This window comes from Ascidia mentula, chromosome 9, assembly GCF_947561715.1.
Source record: "Ascidia mentula chromosome 9, kaAscMent1.1, whole genome shotgun sequence".
Classification (NCBI taxonomy): Eukaryota; Metazoa; Chordata; class Ascidiacea; order Phlebobranchia; family Ascidiidae; genus Ascidia; species Ascidia mentula.
In genome coordinates, this window is record NC_138574.1 from 9,815,110 (window position 1) to 9,830,880 (window position 15,771).

Below are 15,771 nucleotides of genomic sequence, written 5' to 3' on the forward strand. Positions count from 1 at the left end.
CAACGTTAACTTCATTTTTTTTCACATAGCAGTTTACGTGGCAACCGTTAAAAAAATAGAATGCCAGGCACTTACAAGCGAACGATGTTCAGAGAGGAAATGTCCGCGCCGGTCAGTCGTGTAGAACAATGTTGTACAACATACATTGAAGGCAAAGCAAACTTGCGTTGGCATGTTCAGACATGGGCCAATGCCAGCGAAGACCATACACTGGAAATTACACACAACACAACGACCAATTTGGCTTTAGTGACATAACAATATGACCTTTATGCATTAATTAGTTTTGTTAATTATGATTCGTTGCAATACATTTCAATCTTTCACAATAGTGCCAATTTAACTTGCTATTTCCAACAAATTTTAACTTTTTACGTTAAACGCAGCAGTTGAAAACATACACAGTCAAAGGAAGTAGTAGAAGCAGATGTATATTGTAGAAACTAATGGCATTCTTGCATATCTAATCTAAACACGTAACTTCAACACAACAAAAACATCATGTTTGTCTTCTAAGAAAAAAATAATCTATGAACGTACGCATCAGCGATCTTATCATAAACTTTCAACAAAAACGTTTGTAATCCCTGGGACACAGCACAAAAACGTAAACACCCTGATCATATTCAAAACAGCAACTAAAGTTCTTCTATTGAGAGCAGCAACAATAATTAAGACACACTATTCCAGGGCTTCCCAAACTGGGGGTCGCGTAGCCAACTTCAGGGGTCGCAGAGAGTACAACAATTTTACACCAAATAGTGCATATTATACTATTGTACTTTTCAGACGTTTAATTCGAAACGCAGTTATTAAAACTGGTGCAATTGTGCAAAACATTATACTTAACTGAACTGTGAGTAAATAGGCCTAGCCCTAGTACTAAATAATGGGACTTCGTTATCTCAATAAGTGTTTGCTTTTTTGTTTTGTTTCCAGAAGGATACCTACGTGTCAAGTAGTAGGCTTCGAGTACCGGTAGCTTGTTTTTAGTTTTCGTTCGAAATAAGCCCTTCAATAAATATAACAAATCTACATTTCGCACTGGGTCGCAGAAAATTTTAGGAGATTAAAAGGGGTCGCGCGCGAAAAAGTTTGGGAAGCCCTGCACTATTCAACTAATTCAATCTAAACGCTTTGTATCCCAGCAGCTTTTCCGTCCGCCCTGACATCGGAACCAGCCCACAGACCCCCTTCATCATTATCAGAGTCGCTTTTCCATATTTGACGATTGGTGATAATCTGGCCACGACCAAAGATGGACCGCTTGAAACTGCACACAGGGCCGACTACGTCATGGCCAAGCAGCTTTAAGGCTGAAATAACGTCAGGGTGTATTCCTGTTTCAAGGTTCACCCTTCCAACAGCGCCCAGGTGACCAGAGCCCACCAACAACCGAGGGGCATCCAATGCTTCCTGAGGGTCCATGCCGTATTCCAACATATTCAGAAGGACCTTGGTAAACACACACAAAATAGTAACAGATTTAAATAATGGTCTACATGCTCTACATTCTATAACGCAAATATAGGAGGATAAATTACGCTAGAGATAAACGAAAATCAATCTGAAGACAGCCCTTTGGTCTGTCACTACATCGTTTTTTCAAGGTTAAAAGTATCTCCAGGAAGGCGATCGTTCCATTCGCCCCTACAGCCAGTCGCCCAGTGAAAAAAAAACTATATTTACAAATGTCATAATTCCAACAATCTGCTGAAGTAGCAGAATAAAACTGGCCAAAACGATTGTTATAAATCGTACTCAACACAAAATACGTCACCATTAACAAATTTGTTGCATAACAGAAATTACCTGCACATGACCTTGGGGCTGCATAAAGCCACCCATTACTCCATATGACATCACAGCCTCACCAGTCTTTGATTCCGTGACCATAGCAGGTATGATCGTGTGGTATGGTCTCTTGCCCGGCTCAACCACATTCGGGTGACCAGGCTTGAGACTAAAATTGTAACCCCTGTTTTGTAAACAAAACCCACATCCTTCTGGCACAATTGCCGTCCCAAAACCCAAGTAATTGCTGTTAATGAAGGAACAGAAGTTGCCATCTTTGTCAGCAGTTGTGAAATAAACGGTGTCACCATGCGAAGCGCCCGCTTGTTCTTCAGTTGTGAAACACATATTAATTGATGGTTTGAGGTTTTGTACTTTTAGATACATGCATATCAATGGAACTTACAGATGGACTGTGACATATGGTAAAAGCTTTTTTAATGGGGTTTACCAAACAGACAGTTTAGGAACTTGCAGTGTTAGTTGTCAAGCATTATGTGCAAATAATGGGATTAAAACCCACAGTTGTTTAAACACTTTAGGACTTTACCAATTTGTTGATGGTCAAGAGCTTGCCTAAGATTGATTTTCTTGGCTAAGATTTGGCCATACTTCTCATCCAATATTCGGTGGAGGGGAGGGTGTGAAAATTCCATATCTCCACAATACTTCAATGCATCGTTAAAGCTTAGCCTATTTGAGGAAGGCATTTTACAAAATACAATGACCCAAAGCAGAGATAGTTGACAAACCAGAAATTAATTACCTGATGGCTTCAACCAAGATATGCAGATACTCTGAACTGTTGTGTGAAATTGTAGAAAAATCAAAATTTTTCAAAATGTTCAGAGCTTCCAAAGCAACCATACCTTGGCCATTTGGAGGTATCTCCCATAGACGATAACCTGACCATCATGATACACAATTGTTACATTGTACTCATTGCTAAATCATGCCTCAATTTAAATTATATATTCAAGTATAAATATAGTGTATGGTGCAAATAGACTAACCTTTGTATTCAATACTAATGGGGTCAACAATAGTTGCTATGTGACTTTCAAGATCTTTGTTACTAATTACTCCACCCAAATTCTGTACTGTTTTTACAATAGCATCTGCAACCCAACCCTTGTAAAAGCCATCTTTTCCATGCTTAGCAATTGACCTCAACACATTGGCTAATGTTGGGTTTCGAAAAGTATTACCAAGCTGAGGGGCTTGAAATGCAGAAGTGAATCCATCTGTAACAATTTCAAATATTGCAAAAACATGACAAAGTGTGTAGATTACATTTACGTATTATGAAGCAACAAGCCCCTAATTTATTATTAAAAGATTTAAAAAATATTTTCTTAAAACAATTCTGCTGGCATAACTTACAGGCTTGTTGCTTCAAAATACATACCAATTGCAGTAATTTTCTGCCGCAGAGAAAAACAAGCCCAAACGAGGGCCAGATTCTTGTACAGTTAATGGGCAAGTCTACATTACATTTCTAGCAGAATAAAATCAAACTTTCAAACATAGTCATACTTTTTTGTCCACCTTTAATCAGCAATTCTTTTCCATGAGGATTTTTTTTCTCATCGAGTAAAAGATGGGAGTCAGATTCCCAGGCCTGTTGTGTTATCGGACTGATCATTTTAAACCCATCTTCTGCCAAACTAATTGCTGGTTCCAGTATTTCTTGCAATGATAATTTTCCACTGCCAAACTTTTCAACACAATCTACCCATCTGCATTCAAAACATATTACAGCTGTTTGTATACCAAAAAGCATCTCACTTAAAAAATGACCTTCATCAATATATCTTCTGGCAGAAACAGTTTATTTCTTCATTATTCTTATAATTTTACTAAACACGTTTTTATCACAAGAAAGCACTATTACCCAGAACAGGCTCCTGGGACTGTTACCAATAAGGGGCTTCTAAGTGGAGGCTTGTTTTCTTCATCAAAACCCATAGCATTTAAAGCATCAAGTGTTAATTCCTGTGGTGCTCGACCACTGGCATTAAGTCCTTGGATCTTCTTTGTCTTCTTATCATAGAAAAGGCAAAAAACATCTCCACCCAATCCTGTTGAGAACATAATAAATTTAGCAAAGAACATTTGCACATTTTGTACACCTGTAGTATATATCAAACTGTACTTAGAAAGCAACTCATACTTATACAAGTCCCTATGAACAACTTAAAAACACGTTTTTGTTAACATACCAGACAGGAGCAAACAATGCATTTTATCATTTACATATGATGCTGTAGAAATTATAGCTATTACAATAAAAAAACACTTTGTTACCTGTGGAACATGGTTCCATAACATTAAGCACAGCAGCAACTGCCACTGCACTATCAGCAGCATTCCCACCACGTTCTAATATTTTGACTCCAATTTCAGTTGCTAAAGTCTGGCTGGATGCCACGCACCCTTTCCGACATTGCAGCATGGTTTTAGAAGCAAAAGCACTCATTTTTAAGTCTGACAATATGCTAAATACACAATAAACTTGCATGATTTAAAAATTGCATTGATTGCACAACTATTGGGAAATTCAATTCTGCACTTCTAAAATACCATTGTGAGCATTGTGGGCATAGGCGTTATAGTGGATAAAGACCGAGTTAAAAACTATTTCAGCTCAATAATTTGGCAAGTAGTGGTTATAGCCATTTTGGCAACACTGTACCTGGTGTAGCCATAGTTTTATGATGTTAGAAGCAAGTTTTGTTTCTATAATCTTTATAAGCTATGTCATATGGTTTTCCCTCGTTGCAATATTGCACGTACTGTGCAAGGCTTTGCTCAGGGTTGCCCTTCCATGCTCACAGAAGAGAAGTTAATATTTAATCTAGTCCCTGTATCTGTATATCCTATGTTTGTTTCTTAAGCTTTTGAAATGATGTACTGTGTGGGTAGGAATATAGCTTCACCCCCACAAACATCTTGTTCACTTTCACCTTTTATCTTCAAGTTAATTACAGAACTACAGCTAAGGATAAAGTAACTAAGTCGGCAGCAGCAGAGCTCTAATAGTTTTGGAACCACAATGGGGATTTCCCGATACAAACCGTATGTTTCGACCAGCCATAGAAATAGACTTTGGTCTCGACCTGACTGCTTAACGTTACCAAAGGTGCCAACGTAATACATTTAAGTTTTTGAAACATGAATTGTAGATTTGTATGATGTTAAATTGTTTATTTTCCCTCGACAACGATATCAAATGTGTTGTTTTTGATTTGTTTTCTTAGGACAGTGTGATAGGAAGAGCAATTCTAAAATGAATTAAATGAACCCATTTGAATTGTTTTGAGGATTTTTCCAGTAGGGAATCGGACCAGCCGAAATGTTTTCCTTTCTCGAATTGGTTTTGCAATAGGCATTTTTATAAAAATTGACGCTGAATAACAGTAAGGTGTCATGTATTTCAAACCAACAGTTCAATGCGGCGTACATGTTAATAAAATCACTTGTTACATAAATTGACACTGAAAGGAAAACGGACAAAGCACAGATAAGCAAAAAAAGACAAGAATGGGCTGGAAAAGGTAGTATTGGTGCCCACTTAGTGAAAACCGGGTCATTATACACAGCAAATTTTGTAACTAAATCAGAAATAAATAAATGACAACATAGCAGTCAAAATAAAGAAAAAGATACACGAAATAAAGCTTTGGCGGTCTTTATTATAGCAGCAGAGAAGTGATTTTGCATGAAAGGTTTCGTTAAATAAAAATGGAAGTGTTGACTTGCCCATCTACGCACTGGGCTTCGGCTTTCGCTTGAAACAGCTGTTGAACGAGCACCGATTTCTCATGTTCCAATTGAGATATTTTCTCGCTCTGGCGCGCCACCTCCTGGATAAACGATATTTTATGTAAAAAAACAATTCTAACCAGCTATTTATTGCTATCACAAAAGTTATCCAAACACGAGGTCGGTAATAATTGACATTACTTTGAAAAAATAACGATATTTTCCTGCACACAACATGCAATATTCTTACCCTAGTCAGAATGTGGTTTTGTTCTCTTAAGGCCGACAATACAACCGGATTTTCATTGGGAGTGCGACTCGGACTTTTTTCTTTTTCCTACAAGAAAGCAATGGTTGGTGAACAAACATACTAGATAGTAAGGGCATCCACTTTTATTGAAACGTATTTTTTTATTGGTAGGCGTTTTTAACACATTATTACAACAAAGACGTATTACTGTAAGAATTACATAAACGGTTGAAAAGTGTTCCAGGGATAGGCAGAGTATACGCAAAGATAATAAGAGGAAAATAATTTACCTTTGCTCCTGGCTCAGAAATTTCTTTGACAAGCTTCGTTAGCTCGGATATCTTAGTAAGCAGGTGATCGAGCCGAGTTTGCGTAATCTCCGCGTCTGCATCTAAAACGCCGCTACGTGGTTTCGCATCTGTGGCAGTCATTTGTCTCTGGCGTTCTTGGACGTCGCACAGGCGAACTTGGAACCATTCGCGGCCTCTGTCCAGAGTGTCAACCCCTTGCAACACCAAGTCCTTCTCTTGTTCCAGCAATTTCATGCATTTAAGCTGCGACAGAGAAAAATATTAAATATTATTTCATGCGGGTTCTGGTTGTAGGAAAATTGTAATCATAACATTACAGTCTGGTTAGGGCCGTTGTTAGGTATCATGCATTACAATAGAGTTGTTTTTAAAAGTGCGAGATGGTGTCGTCTTGAAACATGTCACTATTACATAGGGTTTAGAATCGATGCCGTCTTGTAATCACATGCATTTAAATAATAAAACTGCAACGCGTGATAATTTTTTGAATGAGATTGTAAAAAAGGAATAGATGTTGGTGCAAACCAAGCAAAAATCCAATATTTTCCAAAAGACTAAAACAGAGCATGGTGTTCAGTTCCCACATACTAACCACGCTGTAATCGATTCCATTGGCCACTGTGTGGCGCCGCGGGTCCCTTCGCTTGCTCGCCGACGTTCGTCTTCTTCCAACTGTTGCGTAACTTCCATCCCCGTCGTTCAACCCCTCCTTCGAAGTGTGAAAAACTAAAAAAAAACAGGAAAAACCAAATGAATCAAGGCCGAAAATAGAAGCTTACAGAGCGCTTCTGGTTAAGCAATTATGGTTTGGCGGTGTTGCGTTTTCTGGTCTGTGGGTGTAGTGGACCGTGCAGTCGCTTTTGCAAACAACAACCATCCACAAAGCGAAAGTGGATTAGCGGTTGGTGTGGAGGCTGGGAAGGTTGGGTTTCGCACGGTTGGGGATACCTTTGACCTACATACAACCAGCCGCTGGGTTGGCGTACAATAAGTCGTTGTTTTAAAGACTTGAGTGTAATTGTAAATACCTAATTCGCTAAAATATGAAAATGCTTTCGACGTGCACCTCGTTGCATACATGTCAGATACATATCAAAAAAGATGTAATAAAGCATTTAATTTCATGTGATGCATGATCGTGAATCACGTCGGTTTGCTGTGAGTAATTCCTAAGGAACTGACACGTGTTGTTGCACCTGCTTATCACCCTATCATAGTTTGTATCGTATATTGCGGTAAGTAATATCGCTTGAAGATAACTATCGCGTCGCGCAGCACAGTTGATAAGAAGCGTTTACTTGCGTATAGTTACATCACTGGTTTAACATATTTCCCACTAAAGCTTATAATTAACTTTAGGGAACCCTTGTCGGAGATTATGATTTCGAAGGCATGCATTTAAATTTTTGTATTGCCTTTGATAATTGGGTAAAATTTGCTCTGTACATCGTGTTTTTTCGATTATCCAAACATGTCCAGTTCATGCTTTACCCTTTAAAATCAACGATTTGACAGTTCGTACAACAATTAGCCAAGAATGGAGTTACTGATCAGTCCCATTGTTACGACATAAGATGAGCTAAACCGAACAGCAATTATAAACCAACAATCGTTTGAAATTTGAAAACAAACAATAGTTGGTGATCGCCGGACAAGTGGCCACTTTGAAGAGATAAGGACGAACTCGCGAATGCGAAATTGAAACAACGGGTGAAACCAGACAGGGCAGATGTCGACAACAACGACTGAACAATTACCCAGGTGCCATAGGGTTTGAATTACGAATACGAAGAGTCGTTCTACCAACCGATAAATCCTTCATATAATCCCGAGGGCCATCGAAAAACATTTGATAATTATTAGACAAAGAAAGAGTCCGGTTTTGATTTCAATCGAGCGCTGCAAACGATGACGCGTCCCTGTTTATGTAAAGAAACATATGCACAAACATAACAATCGCATTGAATTTCGACAATCGTGACTAAATGCCGTGTTTTACAATTGCATGCTGGATTATTCTGATAAATTATTTTCTAACACATTCGACTTTTTCTAACACATCAATATATACAACTTTTAACCGATGAGTAGTTTCTGGCCTCCAATTCAGCAATAATACAACGAGAATTACTGTGATGTCAGGACCAGTCCAGTTTAAACAACAGAAATATTTCTGCTAAAAAATGAATGTTAAAAATTTGATTTGATGAATATTCGAAAGCGAAACAATACTTAATAGCTAAGATTCTGTTACTAGAAGAAGTGCTTTATCGCGAGCCTAGCGTAAAACATGATTTACGTGGAACGATGACTCGCGCCGAGAATTTGTTTATTGCCACCGCAAGGTCATTACAATGAAAGTGCGTTTACGACTGAGCGCAATAATTTATAGCAGCGGGTATTTTACGCCGCTCGCAGGAGAAAAGATCGGTCCGACTCGCAGATATTACGTAAGAAAAATACTTTAATCTTTGTTTGTTTAAAACCTTGGAATATTTCCAATAAAAGCCCTGCAATGTTCACAATACATATATATATATATACATATATATATATATATCACAGTTAGAAATACTAAAAGGGAACTTTTGCTGCAAGGAAACATTTTTAGCATTTTGAGACATTTACAAGTATTAATTATAAAATTTTCTGCACAAGTGTGCGGTACGGTATCTTAACCTATTGCACTGCTACTTTGCATCGGTTGTATGCTGCATTGTTTTCGTGACAAAAACGAAGTAGTTGACAGCGTACCTACAGCTACCATTAATGTCGGCTTTATACAACGCACGAACAAGTAAATACCACCAAATACTTTAAAATAGAAATTCGTTGCATTCAACACGAAGTCAAATTTTGGCGTAAATATTATGACTGAAATTCGACACCAAGCCGCCCTTTCTCTCCTTGCACCCAAATGATGAAATAGCGTCACAGGAATGCGATAGACGGGTTCACTATTCACAAAATCGACAGATAAGCACAGAGATCCGTTCCAAACGTAGACGCGAGTTAGTCACCGGTAGCCAACGCGTCCGGTAAAAAAAGGGGATACTGTTTTAGGGGTTACGCGGCTCGGGGATAAGATCAACTACGAAGAAACGCCGGCAAAACTAATTCGATTTTCGCCGCTAAGTCGTTAAGAACCTGTCGTGATATTTGCGCCAAAGCTAGGTTAAGGGTACTGGGCTCACGCATGGCTACAGGCCCGTGACGTTAAATGATAGCTGGCGAAGGTAACGGCAAAAATGAGTAGATGGGTGGGTTAATTTTTATCAGTCATCATGCTATATGGACAAAAACATCGCAATACATTGCTTAGGATTTCCATTGTCCCGACAAAACTGACGAACTAGGAATTTTCACAATTTCGACTTCTTGGTTTGCTTCATCGGCAAGCGATTGCAATAAAAATGCCGTGGAGAAACACAACAACTGTTTGCACAAGGAGAAAATCGCGGCCTTCAAATTGAGGTATTTCTTTTGTGCTGCGAACAACACGCACCCAGGTTGAACCCACCCGCAAGGTAATTTTGCCAAATAAGCAGCGTTTACATTGACGGGAGACTGGGAGGCGGGACGGACAGGAGACAAATGATTCAACTTCTTACGTGAGACCAGAGACCACGCGTGCCTTGCTAACACCACATGCTAACTGGAAAACGAGAAAACGATTGCCGATTCCACACTAAAATGAATCACTTATGTGCTAAAATGCGTAAACAATGACGTGCATTTAAAAAAGAAAAGTTTACATACAGTTCACCAAATTTGGTTATTCAACATTATAACCCAAACCAAGTCGTTCACTACAGTTCGTCGTATTTTATTTGGTAAGACGTTTGCAAAGGTTAACACCCCGATTATTACGATGAGACGTAAAGCAGAAAGATTATTGGGCAATTCGGCCTGCACACCTGGCGATGGAGTTAACGTCGCAGATCGATCACAGTTTATCAATCCACATTCTTCAAACTTAACAACCAAAGCGAGGGGCTGGCAATAAAACAAATAGGTCACAGTCTCTTTTGAACGACTATTTGAAGACCACTGACACTTCGCACCTCTGTGAAAATTGCGTCACAATCTCGCGCTAGCGAAAATTTACAACAAACACGAAGCATGTGACTTTTGAAGGCTAAGCGTTGCTGCTTCTCCTAATTCCGTGTTGCGTATACAAGAGATACGGGCCGCAGATAAACATACAACAGCGGTGCTGTACCAGGAATCGTTTTCATACAAATAGGGTTTGGGTTTTAACTGCGAAGTCTTGTGTGACAATATTCCACATTATCGGCGAATCTTGTAAACGTTTGGCTGCCGATGATGTTAAAGTTTCGCGGTTGTGCGGTCCCTTATAGCGTGGTACAAAGACTACGTTTGGTTAGCTTGAGAAAAACCTGTTGCGTCGGGTTTCATCACAAAACTCTAATTGGTGATTTGGAGTTAAAATGCGTTTAAGCGTTTTTGCGTCGATAGGTTCAATGGCAATGTCCTTTTACTACACTGCTTGAAATTCTGCGACCAACCTGTGTAAAATGATGGACTTTTGATTTATAATTCCAGTCAAAAGGCACTTTCTTTTAACTGACGAAAAGGAAACACGTTATTTCACGCCCATTTAAAACCGTTTATGTTTATAGCGCAACAGGATATACGGTCTTTCGTAATTCGAGAAAGCTTCCAAAACCGACGGTTGAATGAAACACAAAGGCTATTGGTTCGCTGGACGCAAATACGCCAGCTTTGTAATATTGCAACCGAAACAACTGATGGTTTGTCACTTTGTGTGATATCTTGAGAAATTAGGTAACATTTCCAATATTTGTGTCACCTGACGCTGTTTGTAAATTACAGTAAAATGACTTTTACTTTCATCTATTTAATGGACCAAAATACGGCCTGCTAAAAGAAAAATGCGTTGAGAAACGCTAATGCCATCGAAGAGGCTAGCAATTTTACTTCGGTATTGCCGCATAAAACAATTTTAGCACAAAAACGTCTTTGTCCAACGCTTTAAACCTTCTGCGAACAAGAACGCCCCATCTGTCGCAATTTTCCCCAAATGTATGACATCCCCACGGTCGCTGGTGGTATTAAGCGAAAGTACCAGGAAGCACTGTGCGGTGTCAGAGGTCGTCAAGCTTACGACACCCTGTCATAAACATTGCCAACTGTCTAAATATCACAACAAAGAGGGCGTTTGCGCCCATGCATTGGTTTTGACCGCAGTGACGCACGGTTGCACGTTGAGGGGTTTTAGGGGGTTGAACAGAACCATAGGTTTTGCTGTATATTGGTATTTCACACAATAATATTAATTGAAAACGGCAAAACAAACTTCAACCGTACGATGTTTGGGATTATGGCTAACCAAGGAGAATTTCTTGACGTGCGCACACAAGGCGTGTAGTTGTATAATTTGGGCCTATGGTTTGGTAAAAATCTAATATCCACAATCGATATTCGAATTAAACGAGAAGCATCTATTTTCCCTATCGTTGTGCAAATGATGATGTTCATCACAATCATTATAATTCTTTTACCTGCGGCTTTCGCTGTGGTCTTTCTTGAAGATGAAAAATTCTGTTGCTGACTTTCCGGACTCGTACTCTTCGGGCGCTGACCGAAAAGAATCGTGTCTCTTTCAGCGTTGGCACTCAGATTGTTGGTCACACTGGGACTGGTTGAACTCTTCGCCGTCTTGTACGCTGGCCGGTCAGGCGGGGAAGCACTGTTGCATCTTCGTCCAACCCCATCTGTACTTGCTCGCTCGGCGAACGATTTTGATGGCGATGATTTTTTGTCTCCAGATATTTTGCGCTTGTGCGAATCATCTCCGCTTCTAGATTGAGAGTAAAAACTTATAGGTTATGAGGAATGGTTAGCAGTGCGCTGATGACTGAGTTTGTAGCATGATGTACGCAGCTGCTTAGAAAATATACTTTTTCGTACACGGATTGTGAGATTATTTTTGCAAGCAAATGTGTATAACCGGTTTTGATCTTCTGAGATTGCTGTTAATTAGTATCAAGAAAACACTTACTCTCCAGCACTTGCGTACTGTTGTACGAGATTAGGCGGTGGGCTTTGCTTCTTGCGACCACGGACAGAGCCACGATGACGATAAAGATCAAAATCGCTGGGAGTGCTGAAGCACGATTCCGATGCTGATGACACGGCTGGCTTGGATGACATTGCGGGTCGCCGAAGACTGCCATAGTGGCTTGGAATAGCCGCTGCCGACTTAGCGCGTTGTAGTGTGCCTTGGTAGACAAAATACGATAATAATTTGCTGCTGGATAACTGCGGACCAGTGACTTGAAAGGTTGTTTTGAAATTAAATCTATATCGGAAAAACCAACGTATAGCCATGGGCAAAATTGCCATTTTTTTCTATAAATTTTGCCACATTTCTATATATCATCCAAAAAGGCGATAATTAATATATCCTATAAACCCATAAATTTAATACAATTTAACATTATTAAAATTTAGTGTAACTAGCCGTATATTTCTTGTAATTTTATACAATTTAAACATATTTCAGTGGTCGCTACCTGTGATACCAATGTATTTTCCCGACAAGCCGATCGGTTTATTGAACGAAGTCTTGTTGTCGGTGCTGATGAAAAGAGTGTTAGCAGTGAGACCGTCGAGGTCGCTTTTTTCCGACAACTGGGACGACTGATCGTTGCTAGGGAAACTAGAGTCCACCTGTTCGAATCCCTCCTTTTCCGAGGATGTTTCTGACTTTAGACTCAAAGCAGACTTGTCGCCTGATGAATCGTATCTTTCTTTTGTGACGTCACAGTCGGAAGGTTTTTCTAGATCGTTGTTTTCTTTGTCGGAAGTGTCGGTTTTGACGGGTTGAGCCGAGAACTTGGTGGCGTAACCCATTTTGGTGATTTTTCCTTCTTCCCTTTGGCCCATGTCACCGGGCCATTGGTTCCGTTTGGGGCTGGGAAGGACCTAGAAATACAAAAAAATTTGATTGAACCATACGAGTATTACTGCGTTTTTTTCAAAAGTAAAAAAGTTTCTTGTATAGATGTGTCGTACAGCTGGTTATAAAATACAGTGTTTCACTAATCACATGGCTTTGCCTTTAATGTTGCTGAAGGAATATTGCATTCGACAAATTGATGAACGCATTTCTAGAAAAATCTGTGAAGTTAACGAAAAGTATTTTTTCGGGTCGCTTGGATTTGAACTCCTAGCGGTCCTTGAGTCTCGTCAGTGCTTAACTGATAAAATCTACCTTCTATAAATACCCGGTAACCAGACAGACGGCGTGCTTGGAACGTGCCGTCAGCCAAAACGCTAATTTCCTATCTTAGCGGTGAAATGTTACACAAGGTTTCAAAAATGCAACGTATATCCGCAGGTGTGCTACAATTTGAATAAGATTTAACACGAATCATAGAAAACGCGGTTCCTTAAAAGTGATCGTAATCAAATGGAAGAATTGTCATAATTTTGTTTTTGTGTCTCTCGTATTGTCATTGCACGGAACAGCCGTAATAAACAAAACAATATTTTTTACTTAGTGACTTCAACAACAAATAAGTGCCATAATATCGTTTGTAAAAACAGTGCTTGTTCATAAATACGTCCAGTAGCAGGTTAAGTAAAGCCGCAGGTTATTTATAACTGGTTATGGCATGGGTGTACAGTCTCTGACACTGTTACCATCACGGTTTCTCAACTAATCTTACAACAAACCTTTGCTGTTGTGATTGGACCACTATTTGACCTCCGATGACCCGGTTTAAATCCTCGGCTGCTGGAATGACATTGCTGGAAAGCCTGGATTTGGCCATCGCCCCCAAATGCTTGGTGTTTTTGTTGGTTATGGGCGTTGATTTGATATCGACCGCTGGTCACGTCATCAGGCCAACAGTTTGAAGGGTAAGCCGCGTAGGATTCGCTGTGGAGGCCTGTGCCGATAAATAATGAACGGATTTACAGTTTTATTGACTGCACACACTTTGCAAAACGTCGAGGAATGTTAAATCAACGTATGTAATATTATTCAGTTACTATTATTAACAATACTATAATGGGTTGCTTCAAAGCGTTTAGTCATATTTTAATTTTTTGTACCTTCTGCATCCGAGGCGCCTCTGCCGTTCTGGCGAAAAATATTCCCCACTTTGGAAGGCAACAGGGGTTTTCCCTTTGTCGGCACTTTTCGCTGATAATAATAAGGAGGCAGGACTTCGGCATCGTTTTCCACAGAAGATGACTTAATAACGTTTTTTCGGTTATTGGCGTCTACCATGTTGCGCTCCCGACATTGTCTAGCGCGTCCCAGGGCCGTCCTCAGGCCCCAAACGAACGTTTCAAACGAGAGAAGGCCGTCGGCCGGGGCCACAGATCGCAAACAGTCCAACACCCCAGGCAGATTGGGAACAGCGTCATCCCGCCAGCGCCTTTCAATCTCGGCCAGTGGAACCAAACCTACGCCAGCATCGTCAAGAATGTTAAACAGGGTCTTCATGGAGTTGACAAACTGTCGTGGTAAACCGTTAATAGAAGAGTTCGGGCCGAATTCCTCACTCCTCGACGTTGGCAGGCGTGAGTTACGCGCCGCGAAAAAGCTTTCCATGTTCATGGTGGACATGAGGGGATACGATTATTTTTATATTTCACCTATGCTTTTTGGATACACCTGCTTGAAGATATGTTTCAAGTAAAAATGGTCGCAACAAAAAAATCTATCATCAATGCTCTTTCACACATACTGTAAGCAAATCTACTACCAAAATTCAACATCATAATACAATTTTGTATTGTCGTAAAGCCTCGCTACGCTAAGGAGTCTGCAATTATTCTCTCGTGTTTATAACGATTGAGTGAGTCAGCGATTAATGCGCATTCCTGCATATTAAACTTCTTCATAACGACCGGATGTTCCAGCCATACATATAGGCCAACTTTACATAAAACTTGACACGGTATAATTTCAATCCAATCCGTAACACCCTGCCATTAGGCTCTGCATATTGAAAGCACTATAACCACATGCCGGCGAAACGTTATTACTTGAGAAACCTTCAAGCTTCATTTTTATACGCTTTCGAGGGTAACCGAGAACTACGGCTTGTGTTTGCCTGTAGTACATCAAAGCACTCGAGCAGGCCTTTCCCTTGTTTGCTCTTCGCGATACGATGACATACACGTGTGGAGAAGGCTAACCTCTTATCAGTTTTAACACACTTTATGAATACTTTGGTGTCTTGACAATCTGTTTATCACAGAATACGCGCGAGCTTTCAGATACAGTTTGTTACATGCTTAAGAAGGAACATAACTGATGTAGGCCTAAGCTCAATTCCCAACCAAACACACTTTACAAGTAATCAAAAGCTTGGCTAACGTGATAACTTGGAGAAATTTGTAATAGTCGATCTGTTCGTTCTATCTCTACACAAACCACTGAGGTCCTTATGGCTCATCTCCAATCTGGAAGCATCACACAAAGCCGTAAACCGACCCCGTTAACACTTCCTTACAAATGCGCTTAGCAGGCCATGCGCGTCGAGTCTTAAATGCCCGAAGAAAATAAACCTTCGTCTGTCAATCGGCGCCTGCTAATTGATACCCAACAGGGTCGAACAGCACGCGCTGCCAACAGCAATTTGGGTG

At 40.1% G+C, this 15,771-nt stretch overlaps 2 protein-coding genes across 3 annotated transcripts; both read right to left on the reverse strand.

Annotated features, from left to right (window-relative positions):
- LOC145913146 (glutathione hydrolase-like YwrD proenzyme) lies at nucleotides 1-4,315 on the reverse strand. Of its 2 annotated transcripts, none has more exons than XM_083000702.1 (8): nucleotides 4,102-4,315; nucleotides 3,689-3,875; nucleotides 3,343-3,533; nucleotides 2,808-3,038; nucleotides 2,561-2,699; nucleotides 2,345-2,487; nucleotides 1,813-2,123; nucleotides 1-1,455 (listed from the first exon to the last, which is right to left on the reverse strand). In XM_083000702.1, the coding sequence occupies exons 1-8, from the start codon at nucleotides 4,313-4,315 to the stop codon at nucleotides 1,129-1,131; spliced, it is 1,743 nt and encodes a 580-aa protein (XP_082856828.1). In that variant the 3' UTR covers nucleotides 1-1,128. The 2 variants fall into 2 exon arrangements, with proteins under 2 accessions (XP_082856828.1, XP_082856827.1); XM_083000701.1 differs by having other exon boundaries at nucleotides 3,331-3,533.
- Nucleotides 4,316-5,254: 939 nt separating this feature from the next.
- Nucleotides 5,255-14,794, reverse strand: LOC145913745 (uncharacterized). The gene is made up of 9 exons (XM_083001494.1): nucleotides 14,227-14,794; nucleotides 13,846-14,060; nucleotides 12,681-13,092; nucleotides 12,167-12,386; nucleotides 11,667-11,965; nucleotides 6,713-6,846; nucleotides 6,100-6,363; nucleotides 5,810-5,896; nucleotides 5,255-5,660 (listed from the first exon to the last, which is right to left on the reverse strand). Exons 1-9 carry the CDS (start codon nucleotides 14,744-14,746, stop codon nucleotides 5,529-5,531), a joined length of 2,283 nt encoding a protein of 760 aa, XP_082857620.1. The 5' UTR covers nucleotides 14,747-14,794; the 3' UTR covers nucleotides 5,255-5,528.
- Between the last annotated feature and the right edge of the window lie 977 nt (nucleotides 14,795-15,771).